Source organism: Syzygium oleosum, unplaced genomic scaffold (assembly GCF_021117445.2).
Source record: "Syzygium oleosum isolate NSW1041296 unplaced genomic scaffold, Sole_v2.1 Sole_v2.05, whole genome shotgun sequence".
In the NCBI taxonomy this organism is placed as follows: Eukaryota; Viridiplantae; Streptophyta; class Magnoliopsida; order Myrtales; family Myrtaceae; genus Syzygium; species Syzygium oleosum.
Genome location: NW_026607489.1, coordinates 6,436,654 through 6,450,710, shown reverse-complemented (window position 1 = coordinate 6,450,710; position 14,057 = coordinate 6,436,654). Strand labels below are relative to the sequence as shown.

At 41.0% G+C, this 14,057-nt stretch overlaps 1 protein-coding gene across 1 annotated transcript; it reads right to left on the bottom strand.

Moving 5' to 3' along the window:
• Nucleotides 1-9,074: 9,074 nt before the first annotated feature.
• Nucleotides 9,075-10,497, bottom strand: LOC115676318 (nodulin-26-like). The gene is made up of 5 exons (XM_056311616.1): nucleotides 10,351-10,497; nucleotides 9,879-10,097; nucleotides 9,598-9,804; nucleotides 9,376-9,437; nucleotides 9,075-9,282 (listed from the first exon to the last, which is right to left on the bottom strand). Exons 1-5 carry the CDS (start codon nucleotides 10,495-10,497, stop codon nucleotides 9,075-9,077), a joined length of 843 nt encoding a protein of 280 aa, XP_056167591.1.
• Nucleotides 10,498-14,057: the final 3,560 nt, after the last annotated feature.

Genomic DNA, 14,057 nt, shown 5'->3' with positions numbered 1-14,057 from the left:
GATAGCAAGTGGAAACATCAAGATGGAGACATTTTGGGGAAAATTGTTCAAAAAGTCCTAAACATATTGTACTTTGGCCAATTCAGTCCTAAATTTTTCACATTTTGCCATTTGAGTCATAAATATTTTCACATTTTGCCAATTGAGTCCATCCGGCTAATTTTAGCAAAAAATTACTGATATGGACGCCACCCGTCCTCCGTGACACGGCCAGCGCCGATATGTATTTTTTTCTTCTTTTTTCTTTTTCTTTTTTTTTTCCTTCCAAGCCTGGTGAGGGTCACCGGCCGACCCTCATTGATCATAGGAAGGGCCAACTGACCATTGCCTAGTGATCAACAATGGCTGACAACGGTTGCCGGTCCTTGCCTATGGTCGGCAAGGGTCGGTCGGCCCTTGCCCGTGACCGGTGAGGGTCGTCACCTAATCTAGTATAAAAAAAAGGAAAAGAAAGAAAGAAAAAGAAAATAAAAAATTATAGAAAAAGAACAAAACAAAAGAACAAAACAAAAAATTCAAATTTTCAAAAAAAATCATCCACGTTAGCACTGATATCCACATCAGCAATTTTCCATTAAAATTAGCCAAATTGACTCAATTGACAAAACATGAAAATGTTTATGACTTAATTGGCAAAATTGAAAGGTTTATGACTAAATTGGCCAAAGTACAACAGGTTTATGACATTTTAGAAAATTTTCCCAACTCTGTCTTATGAAGTAGAGTAGCAATCAGAGGCTAACTTGCCAATGAAGCAACATAAAAAATACACGTGTATTTATTTTTCAATAGGACGATATAGTAGTTTTTTAACGATTCAATATGCTGACTAAACCACCAATTTCAGGAAGATTTAGCCATGGTTTTATATTAATCTGGAGATATTGGGCATATTTGGGACGTCTATGTTTTAAAAAATTATAACCATTCAAAACCTGATATATAGACCGTAGACGTACCCACCTAAGTCGCTTTCAAGGTTCCTAACGTGTTCCTCTCCCCTAATGCAAGTGATTAATAATTAACTCGTAATTACTTGTGCGCGAGGCTACTAATCTATGTGGAAAAAAAAAATCAGTCTTAGATTTGGGAACTCGGATACGCATTGAGAAGGGCTAGCATCTGATGACACCTTTTTTTCGGTGATGACAAGGATTCTAATCCCGGTAGGTAAATCTCGGATACTCATTCTTTGATTTTAGTATGTGCAGATTGCGTTTGTCAAATTGCGATTTTATTATATGAGATGCATTGGTATTAGGATGTCATATGCTTGCCGTAACAGCGTGCATGCTTTCTTTTTTTTTTTTTTTTTTTTGGTAACCCAGGGAACCCCCGCACGGCCGACAGCCGGGAGGTAAACCCTGGGGGCGACACGTGCTAGCCACCACACACGTGCACCGGTTAAGTCACCCTGCGGCGCCCGGGATTCGAACACCCAACCTTTTGCGAGAGGAAGAGTGCCCTTTCCAGCAGCGCCACCCAGGCGGGTGGTAGCGTGCATGCTTTCTTGATTTGATCTCAATGAACAAATGACAAATCCATAGACATGATTTACCTCCGTTTGGACATTGGATGAATGTGTCCAAACGCAATGCACGATTTACTTCCCAACTTAGTAATCATGATGTTATGGATGTAATGCACGAGCGTGCTTACGAATTGAGAATGCATGAATGTGTACAAACGCAGCGCACGATTCATTTCCCAAAGTAGTACTCATGATGTAATGAATGTAATGCACAAGCGTGCTTAGGAATTGAGAATGCATGAATGCTACTTCGAAATGTCAATGACTCATTATTTATTTCACTTGTGAAGTGGTATCTTGTACTTTGCTTTTGGCAACCTTATAGTCCCATGTACTTCTTTTTTAGGGATAATTATCTCTTAAACCTATTATACGATAGCCAATTTAATCTTAAACTTTTTAATTTTGCTCATTTAGTCATAAGCCTTTTGACGATTTGCCAATTTAGTCCTACTGTCCAATTTTGGTAGGAATTCTCTGACGCGGCGGTTTACTTCGATGCTTACCGGCCATGCTACGTAGGATGATCGGCGTCTACATCAGCTATTTCTTGTTAGAATTGGCTAGAAGGACTACTTTGGTAAACCGTAAATGGTTTAGGATTAAACTAGCAAAATTGAAATGTTTAGGACTAAATTGGCCGTCATATATTAGGTCTAGGACTTTTTGGACAATTTAGCCACTTTGTTCGGGCCGATAAAAGAAACCTCTCCCCTAAATTTCAGACCACATTCTATCGGTCGCTATTCATATGAGATTGTCATCACTTTGGCCACTGATAGTCTCATATTCGGTAAGTTACTCATGTGCCTTCTGCACTATCACCATTACTTTGATAAGCCTTTTGGCAGATTCACTGCAGAATTCGGAAAGGCTGATGGCTCCTTTGCTATCTCACATTTGGGTTGCCATTTTCTGTTGCTTTCTCCATATCTGTCCTTTGTTTTGTTTTGGTTGGGCTTTGCTCATGTGTTGACATGGGCTTCTCAATGCCCTTCTTTTCTTGAAAAAGGGTTATTGGGTAAGCAAGTCGTTTGTTCATCTAAAACCTTTGTGATTTCTTGCTAAAATTCGATAAACAAGTGTGCTGAATTAGCTTGAGTGACTTGCATCTTTGTGTTGGGCGTTCTTCTATCGTGTGACTATTCGACCTGTATGATCCGTGCTTGCCATTTGTTCAGTGCAAGCCGCGTCAACTCTGATTAAATACGGAATTTTTTTCTGTGCCATTAAGTTCTAACAAGTGTTGGTAAGTATCAAAAAAATATTTGGTTAGAGAAATGACCGTCGATCTTTCTCTAGGTAGCTTGCTCATAATTTGCCGACACTTTTGTAAAATTACTAACTTTATTTGCATAACATACTAACGCTTCGAATATACTAATAGGTATATGGAAATACTAGCCTAAATTAGAGTGATTCATCGACTTTTATTAGATTAAAATACTAACTAGTTTTGGGCTACCTACCCTCATTTGAGTTTGCTAGCAACGTTTGTTTTTCTTTTTAATTTACTAACTTTTCTTTATCGAGTTATCAATTTTTGTTTGCTTTAATTAGCAGCCCCTTACATTTGCTAACTATTTTTAGAGATTATCAACCTAAATGAGCATGACTCGCCAAATTTTCTCCCATTAAATTACCACTTAGCATTGGGTTACCGACTCCCATTTAAGTTACTTACCCATATTTATATGGGCTTTTCAATTTTCATATTAATCTAATTATTTATAAATTTTTATTTGCATTTCTTAGCTATGCCTTGAATAAGAATTAAAAAAAGAGGTAACTCAGTGGAGAAGTTGGTAAATAAAATAATAAGAAACTCAAATGAGATTTGGTAACCCAATAGCGTTTGTCACCGATAATAGAAATCAATAGCTAACTCAAATAAGAATTAATAATGCAAAACTTGTACGTAACTTAATGAAATAAAAGTTGGCAATCACTTTAAATAAAGTTGGCCACTATAAAAAGAGTTGGCATATTTTACGAGTTGGAAAAGCATTACAAATAGTAGATGCAACTCAACGAAAAGTGGTTACACTTTAAAAAATAATAATGACATTACAAGTACCTGAACTTTTACTCATTTTATAATTAAGTATGTAAACATTAAGTACCTCAATTTTTTAAATGTGAGCCAATATGAAACCTCCGTGAAAATCATGGGCGGAGCGAAAAATGCCAAATTGGATACTGAAGCCCATAAATAGTCGTTAATGGTCCATATCGACATTCCATGCAGCCTCTACAAATGATATCATAGGCCAAGATCGTTCAAATCATCTCTGTCTCTCTCTCACCCATCACCTAAATGGAGATGCATAATTCTTACTTAATAAGCAAGCCACGTCAGCCACTGGGCTTAACTTTTGCTAATGAAGCAAGCCCCATCAATATCATTACATGACATGACAATTTATTCAATGAATGTCTCACGTTGACCAACATTTGCAAAGTTGAGGTACTTAATTGAAAAAATAATGTTTAAGTACTCAATTTTAAAACGAGCAAAAGTTCAAGTACTTATAGAGTTGTGGGAAAATTTCATTTTGGTACTCAAAGTGGGGCCTTTTTCTCAATTTGATACCCAAAGTGGACATAGTCCCAAATTGATACCCAAAGTGCCCATTCAGTCTCAATTTGGTACCCAAAGTGCCCATTCAGTCTCAATTTGGTACCTGAGTTCGCCGGCCGGTCAAATGCTCACCGGCCGGCAAGAAATTTATTGTTCGCTTACCAAACAAGATTTTTTTACTTTTTTTATTTTTTTCCTTTTTCTATTTTTTTTTTCCCTTTTCCTTTTCTTTTTTTTTTCCTTCTTCCCTCCGCCGGCCACAGCCATGGCCGGCGGAGGTCGCCGGCGTCGGGCGGCGTTGGGCGAGGGCCGACCCTCGCCGGATCTGGCGAGGGCGGCCCTCGCCTAGGTCGGCCGCCCGACGCAGCGAGGCGGGTCACCTCGCCGACGTCGGGCGAGGCGGCCTCGCCGCCCGGGCCGGCGAGGGTCGCCTCGCCGGCGCCGGGCGAGGCGGCCCTCGCCCGGGCCGGCAGGGTCGCCTCGCTGCGTCGGGCGAGGGCCGACCCAGCGAGGGTGGCCTCGCCCGACGCAGCGAGGCGACCTCGCCGCCCAGCGAGGGCCGCCCTCGCCGATCCGGCAAGGGTCGGTCCTCGCCCGCCCAGGCGAGGGCGGCCATCGCCCGACGCCGGCGACCTCCGCCGGCCATGGCTGTGGCCGGCGGAGGGAAGAAGGAAAAAAAAAAGAAAAGGACAAGGAAAAGAAAAAAAACAGAAAAAGGAAAAAAAATAAAAAAGTAAAAAAAATACTGTTCCGGTAGCCGGAACAGTAAATTTCTTGCCGGTCGGTGAGCATTTGACCGGCCGGCGAACTCAGGTACCAAATTGAGATTGAATGGGCACTTTGGGTACCAATTTGAGAATATATCCACTTTGGGTACCAAATTGAGAAAAAGGCCCCACTTTGAGTACCAAAATGAAATTTTCCCTAGAGTTGTGGTCCCTTCAAACAAACAATTAGACGTTGGTAATCAACTCAAATCAGACTTGGTAAACTAAAATTAGTTGACAACCTAATGGGAGAAGAACTAGTCTGTCATACAAATAACGGTTGGCAAAATCATATTAGAGTTAAAAAGAATTCATGCGTTCGCGAGAGAGACAAATAAAAATTGGTAAACAAATAAAAGTTAATAAAGTAAAAACATAAACATGGCTATGTAACTCAATTGACAGTTGATAACATTAAAACCAGTTGGTAATTTGATTGAAAGAAGTTTGTATGTCACTCAAATAAATTTGGTATTCACAGATTTGATAAATTTAAGACGTTGGTAAGAAAGACAAATAAAAATTAGTAAAAGAAAAACAGTTGATAATATGTCAACTATCAAAAAAAATAGTAATAACATAAAAATGCTAGTAAGTTAGTAGAATATCAGGTAATTGACATTTTTTTTTGCACCCACCATTCTTCAAACTTACCAAGTAATTTCAGAAATTTACCAACCTGAAAAAGAATCTGTTTTTTAATATATATCGCATAGGTTTTTGCTCCTTCGCAAGTTTCTTCCGTTTGAGATGATGGGTTAGTTGGAAAATCAAAGAGCATAGTCGAAAAAAGGAAACCAGTGAACAATATGTCTGAGTTATTTAGCTGTTACATTCTGTCGATTCTGAAATCATATTACTTCAGCAAAACTACATATGCTGAATAATGGACAAGCGCTTTCCCTAAATGATCAGGAACATCAAATACGCAGTGTGACATCCTCAAATTTGACCCTATTCGGGATGTAATGAAATGATGATTTTAATCGATGTACTATTGGTAATTCTCGCTCTGAATTGATCACTCATGAGAGACTAACCGATAGGGAAAGACTGTTAAGGAATTAAATACGCACGACCTGAGAACTCGACCAGGGATTGACAATTCGACCATAAGGATTGACGAGGGACAATTTTGAGCCATTATATACCGATCAAGAGATGGTTATAGAACGATTCGCCAATAGCATACAATCGAATCGCGGGTGATTCCGCTTGACCATTGTATGTATTGCGAACGATCCTAAACCCATTGACTGATGATTGCGTACTTCGGAACTAGTGATTGACCCATCGCAATTACATGACAATCGAGATTATCCATGGTTCGAGAAAACTTAAACGTGGTTTGATATCGAATCAACTACAGGTCGAATTCGCGTAACTCCTAAAAGCCGCCCGTTAGTTTAAGATATACTAAAGTCGCAATTGATTGATTTTTACCATGAATTAGAATCCGAAATTGGATGTCGAAACTCCGAGGATTTCAAAACTAAATTATTAGACACCGCCTCATTGATTTGCTCGTTTATCAGTTTGCTCGAAATTCTCGAAAAAGGATTTAACGGGCCGAGAATTTGAGCCCACGAGGAAGTGGGCCGGACGAAGGCACATTGGGCCTCAAGCCCAATGTGATTCGGCCATTTGGGCCCAAGGCAAGCCCAAGTGGGCCAATGAGGCCCATTAAGCCATTAAGCCCAATTTCAAGCCCAAGTTGAACCCATTAGCATTTTCAAGCCCATTCCTAGTCCGTTTGAGCCCAAATTTGATTTATACGAGTCCGTACAAAATTCTAGCTCGTATACGTGTATAAATATTTTTATACCTTGTGAAATTACCAAAATACCCTTCTAGCTTTTATGATAAAGAAACAAAGGCGTTTAAGAGAGAGAAGACTTTTGTGCATTTTTTGATCACGAAAGAAGACTCGAGACATGCTTTAATGAGAGAAAATATCTCTCATTTCTCTCTCTCTTCCCCCCCCGACCGGCCACTCTCTCTCTCTCTCTTTCCTTCCCCCCTCAGTCACGTCCAACTCTCCCTCCTCTTTCTTTGGTTCGGCTGAAGCAGCAAGAAGAGCCCCTTGGCTGCTATTTTTGCTGCCGTGGAGCCAACCGTCGAGCGCTGTGACAAGCCGTGACCGCCCCGGAGCCGAACGCACCTCATCCAAGCCATTTCCGCCGTTAACTGAGCCTCGCCGAGGCAAAACAGCCGCCCCAAAGCTGCTGTCCAGCCGAGACCCAGCCACTGTCGTCGTTCCGTGTCGTTTTCAGACCATGCAAGGCGTAGCCCTCGCCGCCGCCATCGCGCTCGTGTCGTCGGATTCGCTAACGGATGAGTTATCGCCCTAATTCCTTGCTTAGTATGTTAAACTTGATTAGAGCGGATTAGTTTAAATTAATTATGTTTAGTACTAATTAATTATGAATTAGTTGTTAAGCGGTTGGAATATTATATTAATTTTCGGGATTTAAATAATAATATTTTATTAATTTTCGGAATTAAAAATATTATTATTTTATTAATATTTTTGTAAAAATTCCGAAATTAAATAGTGTTTATTTTAGGCTTAAATTGTGATGTCTAAGCTAGAATTTTCCTTATATATTGGTTTGTATGCCAAATTGAATTGTTTGGTTATGGTGAAATATAGAATTACGGGTATTTAATTAATAAAACCTGAGGTGTCGGGTTTATTTGTTAAGTTTTATGTGAGAAATATGTTGTGGATACTTGAATATAGAAGCATGCCAAGTTTGGGAATTTATTGATACGTGCATAATCACGTGTGAATATTTTAGTACATTTTTACGTGTGGAAGTTGCGAAATTTCAACGTGTTAGCACTAATCATGTTTGCATCGGCTATTGAAAATTATAATGATGGAACCTGAGTGTTGCTATGTGTGCATGATCACCTAAAGGTTCCTTTCGTGCCCGGTTATATCGGAAAACCGTATACCGGATGACCGCCAACCTAGGGTTTGGCCGTGGCCCTAACGGGTGTCCCCAATTTGGCAATTGGAAGTCGTCGCTGGTAGCAAGGGAGACGTAGTCATTCGCGAATCGGATTCGGAATGAACCCATTTATGGGATATGCCGTTATTGTGGTTGGGTGAGACGATGCCGTGCCCGATGGGGCGGGACGATGCCCGGATATACCGAAAGATTGCCAACCTGAGGCAAATATCGCGGGTTGTGCCGTAGCCCCTGGTGTGGCTGTAGTAATTAGAATACACGTGAAAGATTGTGGTGGCATTGCGCTTGATTATAAGATGAAATTGCTAAGTACGGTATGGGACGGGCCGAAGCGGTTTCACTTTATAATCGGGACACGTGTGAATGCATTGTTCTTGAGAAGGTTGATGCGTATTCTGATTACATTATATGCTTATTGCATTATCATGGCATACGGTGAATTATAATGTATAAGGCGTGTGCATGTGCCAAGGCAAGGTAAGGCTGCCTGTGATTGTGTTGTGAAGTACGTGTATGTTCTATATTGAGTTGTCTGCCATCGATGTATCGTTGCATGTGTTAGGTACATCCGAGATGAGTTGACCTCCTAGTTGAGGCTTAGTCGTGAACTCGCTGAGATTTATCTCATCCGTTGTTGTTAACCACTTTTCAGGTCATCTGATATGAGTACACGTACCGTTCCTTGGGAACCGGCTTTTTGAGGGAGAACACCTTTTGAGGTTATCCTCGTAGATAGAGGAGCTAGTTTAACCTCTACCTGTTCCGGTTGTAATCGAGAAGGTCCGCGTGGCGGACTTGTAATATATTAACCCAATGTATTGCTGATGATGTTGTTTAAATTGAGGTGTGTTTTCCTGACTATCCATTTTGTTGTGATTGGGAGTTTTAGTTCGCTTCCGCATGCGTTTAATCATTAGTAATTCGATTGGGTCGGCGATGCATCCTGGGACGTCGCATTTATAACGACCTTGGTGGGATGTTAGTGCGCTCGAGGTTCGGGGCGTGACACGCAGTATCTCGAAGTAGGAGGAGTTTTGTTTGGGACTTCTGGTTTGTTGTTGAGCTGAGATGAACTGGAAAGAAGCTCCATTTAGTTTGAACGTCTCAAGCGCAGTGCCACAATCCAGGCGCAGTAGGACCGCGCCAAGTAGCCTATGATGAAGCTCAGAGGCAATTTCAGTTCTAGCACAAAATTGTGAATGCGAATTTTAATTTATCTAAGGATCATAAGCATCATTGTAAACATTTCTGGTGATTTCCACAGATCTTTCTGCTTGAGGTACTCTAAGTACACCGTACACCATTGCTGCTGCACATGCTCCGAAAATAGGTGCCGCGATGAAGACCCAGAGATTCTTGTAAACACCAGAGGCAACTGCGGGGCCTATGCTCCTCGCAGGATTCATTGAAGCTCCCGTGATTGGCCTACAAAATCCAAAAATTCTTTGTTAGCACATGCACTTTCAGTAAGGCAGACAAAACAAAAGAAGGAGATAATAATCGGTCTCGCTTTTTTACCCTGCAATCATAACATTGAACAGCAGTGTACCCCCGATCGCAACTCCACCGATGTCTTTGTTCTGCATTTTTCAGTCAGTCAAAGAAGTTAGCTCCCTTAGAAGAAAACCATTGTCTGTAGTGAGGAAGGAAGAAGCCTCAAGTCGATGTTTTGAAGGAAGTTCCCCTAGAAAAGAATGATAGAGGTGGGGAATCGCAAAACGGCGAGCTTTGGCATCTTACCGCTCTGTGATCAGTTACGACAGCACAGATTGTGAACATCAGAGTGAAAGTTATTATGAATTCCCATGCAATAGCCTCTAGATCAGAAGTTGTGTCCTTGTATTGAGTCATGGTTGCTTGGATATTGTCCAGGTCATGGAACAACACTTTCAGTGTCAGGCTTGCAAGTGTTGCAGCAATTAACTGGGACAACACGTACACTGGCACCTGTGAGAAAAAGTGCAATTGTCAAAGTTTTCCAAACAAAAACAAAGCAAATGGTTCACAAGGAATTTTCTCACATGTTTCCAGGGAAACTTGGTGGAAACAGCTAGCGCGAACGTGACCGCAGGGTTAAAATGCGCACCAGAGATGTGTCCGACCGCATATATCATTGCCATCAGAACTACGCCCCACACGATGGCTATACCCACAATGTTGAGTCTCTGCACTTGGTCTACAAGAGCAGCCCCACATCCAGCAAATATCAGAATGTATGTGCCCACAAGCTCGGCGACGATCTGCACCAACCGAAATGTTGCTAGAAAAAGCTAACTCCAGATATAAGAGCATAATAAAAGATGGAATAATACCTCAGGCTTATTTACAAATTGGCGTGGCAGACTCTTAATGAACGTCGAATATGACCCTTTTAAATGCTCACTTATAATTGGCCACCCAATTTGATTATCAACTTTGTAAGTGAGACTTAATATACTCAAAGGTAAAATGAAACTCTTTTTCCCTCTTGTTGGTTTAGTATATAGGAGAGACCTTTTGGAAATAAGATGCAGAAACAATGGCGTCGTTGGTTCCGAAATCTTGGGCATGACTGGCCTTGATGTCCTCCATGATCGACTGCTCGGTCGATAGCCCGACTTTTGGAGAGACTGCATGAATGCTTGCAGGTGTGGAGGCCATTGCTGTAGAACCAAAACAAGAAACAATGACTTCACCACAGTTCTATTGGTGTTCTCAGGAACTCACTTGTCTTGACAAAGTTCTACCTGGAAAATATGGGAATAAAATCAATATATACATATACTAGTTATGAAACGTTGGCTTCTTATGTACCAAACACTTGACTAATTCAATGTTCACATGCACAGAATGTATTTGGGGAATCTATGAGCCGGTTTTTGCAATGATGCTGAATGGAGAATTTCCAATTGTCGTTTAGGAAAATTCCTGCCAATGGAATGCAAAGGTCAAGGGGAAAATTCCAAATCAGTACCCAAAGTTGGGTCATTTTCTCAAAAAAGGGTCCAAAATGGACATAGTGTCAAATAAGGGCCTAAAGTGCCCAATCAGTCTCAAATAGAGGCCTGAAGTGCCCAATTAGTCTCAAATAAGGGCTTGGGTTCGCTGGCCGATCAAATGCTCACCGGCCGGCGTACCGGCCGGCGAACACATCACTGATCCGATCGCCAGAATAAGGACAATTTCGTTTTTTACTTTTTAAATTTTTTTTATTTCTTTTTTCCTTTTACTGTTTTTTTCTTTTCCTTTTCTTTTTTTTTCCTCTTTTCCCTCCGCCGGCCATAGTCGGGGCCGGCGGAGGTTGCCGGCCTCAAGCGGAGGCCGCCCTCACTGGCGTCAAGCGAGGGCCACCCTCGCCTAGGCTGGGCAGGCGAGGGTGGCCCTGGGTTTCCCTCGCCGGCGTCAGGCGAGGGTTGCCCTCGCCCGCCCCCAGCGAAGGCGGCCCTCGCCCGATACCGACGAGGGTGGCCTCTGCCTGAGGCCAGCAACCTCCGCCGGCCCCGGCTATGGCCAACGGAGGGAAAAGAGGAAAAAAAAAGGGAAAGAAAAAAACAGTAAAAGGAAAAAAGAAACAAAAAAAATTAAAAAGTAAAAGACAAAATTTCTTTTATTCCGGCATTCGGAACAGTGACATGCTCGCCGGCCGATGAGCATTTGACCAGCCGGCAAACCCAGGCCCTTACTTGAGACTAATTGAGCACTTCGGGCCCTTATTTGAGACTGATTTGGCACTTCATGCACTTATTTGACACTATGTCCACTTTGGACCCTTTTTTGAGAAAATGTCCCCACTTTGAGTACTGATTTGGAATTTTCCCAAGGTCAAGGAATGAAAATATTCTGACAGATTTTTACGCATAATGCGAAGTTATCATTGTCGGGATATCTTAGTCGGCCAATTTGTCGTTTCAAGTCGTTTTTACTTTTGTTCGGTTTTGCTGGCCAAGAAGGCAAAAACAGATCGCGTTGCCTGCTTCTTCTTTTGGTGGAACATGTGTCACTGATAAAATTAATACATAAGAGGACATGTTTCTCGGGAGTTCTTCTCCGAGTATCATCAACAAAAAGAAGCTGCCTCTTGTTTTCAAAAAAAACAAGCCAATGCAATATTGCAATTATCGAAGTTAATCTACATACTTGATTAAGGGTTAGTGGATCAACCAAAGTCTTAATACAAGTGTATGAATGTGTGAGAGTACACGAGAACCAGAGTCCATATCTATCTATTAGTGCATTTGGAGACGTGAGGCATGTACCAAAATTCAAGAAAAACCTTAGTTAAAACCAAACAGTTAGGAAATGAATTCTAATATCTCACTTTCCTATTTGAATTAGGATTTATCTTGAAGGGAATATTCACGTGATATGCGTACAGAGACGTGCTTTTGGTCTTTGGAAGTTTCTTTTTGTTGGTCAAGAATGCGTAAAGCTATTATCCGAGATTTAACCGTATGAGGGTGGACCTCGTCAAAGACGTACAGTAAGTGGATGTCACCTATTTATTTATATATTTGACTGCGCAGTGTTTATACCTTCAAGCTGCACAGTGACTCAAAAGGACGAGCCGCGAAGAAAGAAAGAAAGAAAGGGGACGCACAATGGTTCTAAACGCAATGAATTTTTTGCTCTGAGTTTTACATCAAATTGAGTTATTTATTATAAACACTATGAGGTTAGGCTTAATCTAGATATTGAAAAACACTCGAGCATATAAGCAATTGTAATTCTTATTCTCCGATTATTAGTGGATTATTTAGTGTTGACTCTCCTTGCTAAGTATGTTCCGATACTCGGATCGAATCACGTAAATCTCTAGTATTCTTTATTATTCCTCAAATATTTCTTTGGTGATTTCGCGTTGATTTAATTGCAAGATCTAGTTAGTTTCTTCGTTATTTTACAACAATTGGTATCGGAGCTAAGGATAGACTTTTTCTGCATTTGAATTGGGTTTTTTCTTATCTAATCTTGTCTGGAAATTTTGTTGTTGCAATTATGTCTAGAGCAAATGTAGAAATTGAGAAGTTTAACGGAAGAAACAACTTTGCGTTATGGAGCATTACAATGCGTGTACTATTAACATCCCAAGCTTGGCGAAAGCATGAGATGGCAAGGCTATGTTGCCGGAAACCATGAAATGCCAATAAAGATGAGTTGATGGAGAGGGTAAAGAGTATAATCGTATTGAACCTATCAAACGAGATGTTAATAGAGGTGGTTGAAGAAATGATGCGGCAACGTTGTGGGCAAAACTTGAGGTCCTCTGGGTAATTAAGGGTTTGAATAATCACTTATACATGTTAAAGAGGATGTTTTAGTTTCGATTTGTTAAAGGTACTTTCATTAGAACTCACCTAGATGAGTTTAACAAACCCATGATGGATTTGAAGAACGTCAGAAAAACCTTAGATGATAAAAGATAGGGCATGATGTTGTTAGCTTCTTTACCGGAGTCATGGGAGCACTTCACCAATTCACTATTAGAGGAGTGCACTACAATTACCTTAGAAGAAGTCAAATTCGTCTTGTTTATTAAGAAGTGGTAGAGAAAATTGCAAAATGACAATCTGGTATATGATGTAGCGCGGGGACTAATGATTCGAGAAAGAGATCAACACCAAGGATCAAGTAGCAACAAAGGTAAAAGCAGATCAAAATCACTCCATAGAAAGTCCAAGGGACGCGTGAAGTGTTTTGAATGTCACGAGGAGAGGCACATTTGAAGAGATTGTTCAAAATTGAGAAACAAAGGTAACAGGCAAAATGCCACAAGCAGTGTGGTGAATATTACCGAGAAGAGCACTAATGATGCGGAGGTCGTCCAGTATGTAACTAGTGGTTTGTCGGGAGACTAAAGAGTACTATATTCGAGTTGTTCTTATCATATGACGCCTAAGAGGAATTGGTCCGCTAGTCACCATATTGCAGAGGGTGGTAAAGTTCTACTGGGGAATAACGTAGCCTGAAAGGTTGTATGGATATGGATAGTTCAAATTCAGATGCACGATGGGATAGTGCGTACACTGGAAGACGAGCGCTATGTACCAAAGCTCAAGAAGAACTTTATATCTCCAAGGACACTCAATGATATTAGGTGTAAGTACAGTACTGAAGGTAGAGTGCTGAAAATCTATCAAAGTGCCATGATAGTAATGAAGGGAAAGAAAGTGAATACTCTCTATCATCTACTGGAAGGGACTGCGATAGGAGCCACTGCAATT

Coding starts and splice junctions, on each gene's coding strand:
- LOC115676318 (XM_056311616.1), bottom strand. CDS start 10,497: ATGGCCTCCACACCTGCAAGCATTCATGCAGTCTCTCCAAAAGTCGGG. Junction 9,805..9,878: donor CCAAGTTTCCCTGGAAACAT/GTGAGAAAATTC, acceptor TTTTTCTCACAG/GTGCCAGTGTACGTGTTGTC. Junction 9,438..9,597: donor TCGTAACTGATCACAGAGCG/GTAAGATGCCAA, acceptor TGAAAAATGCAG/AACAAAGACATCGGTGGAGT.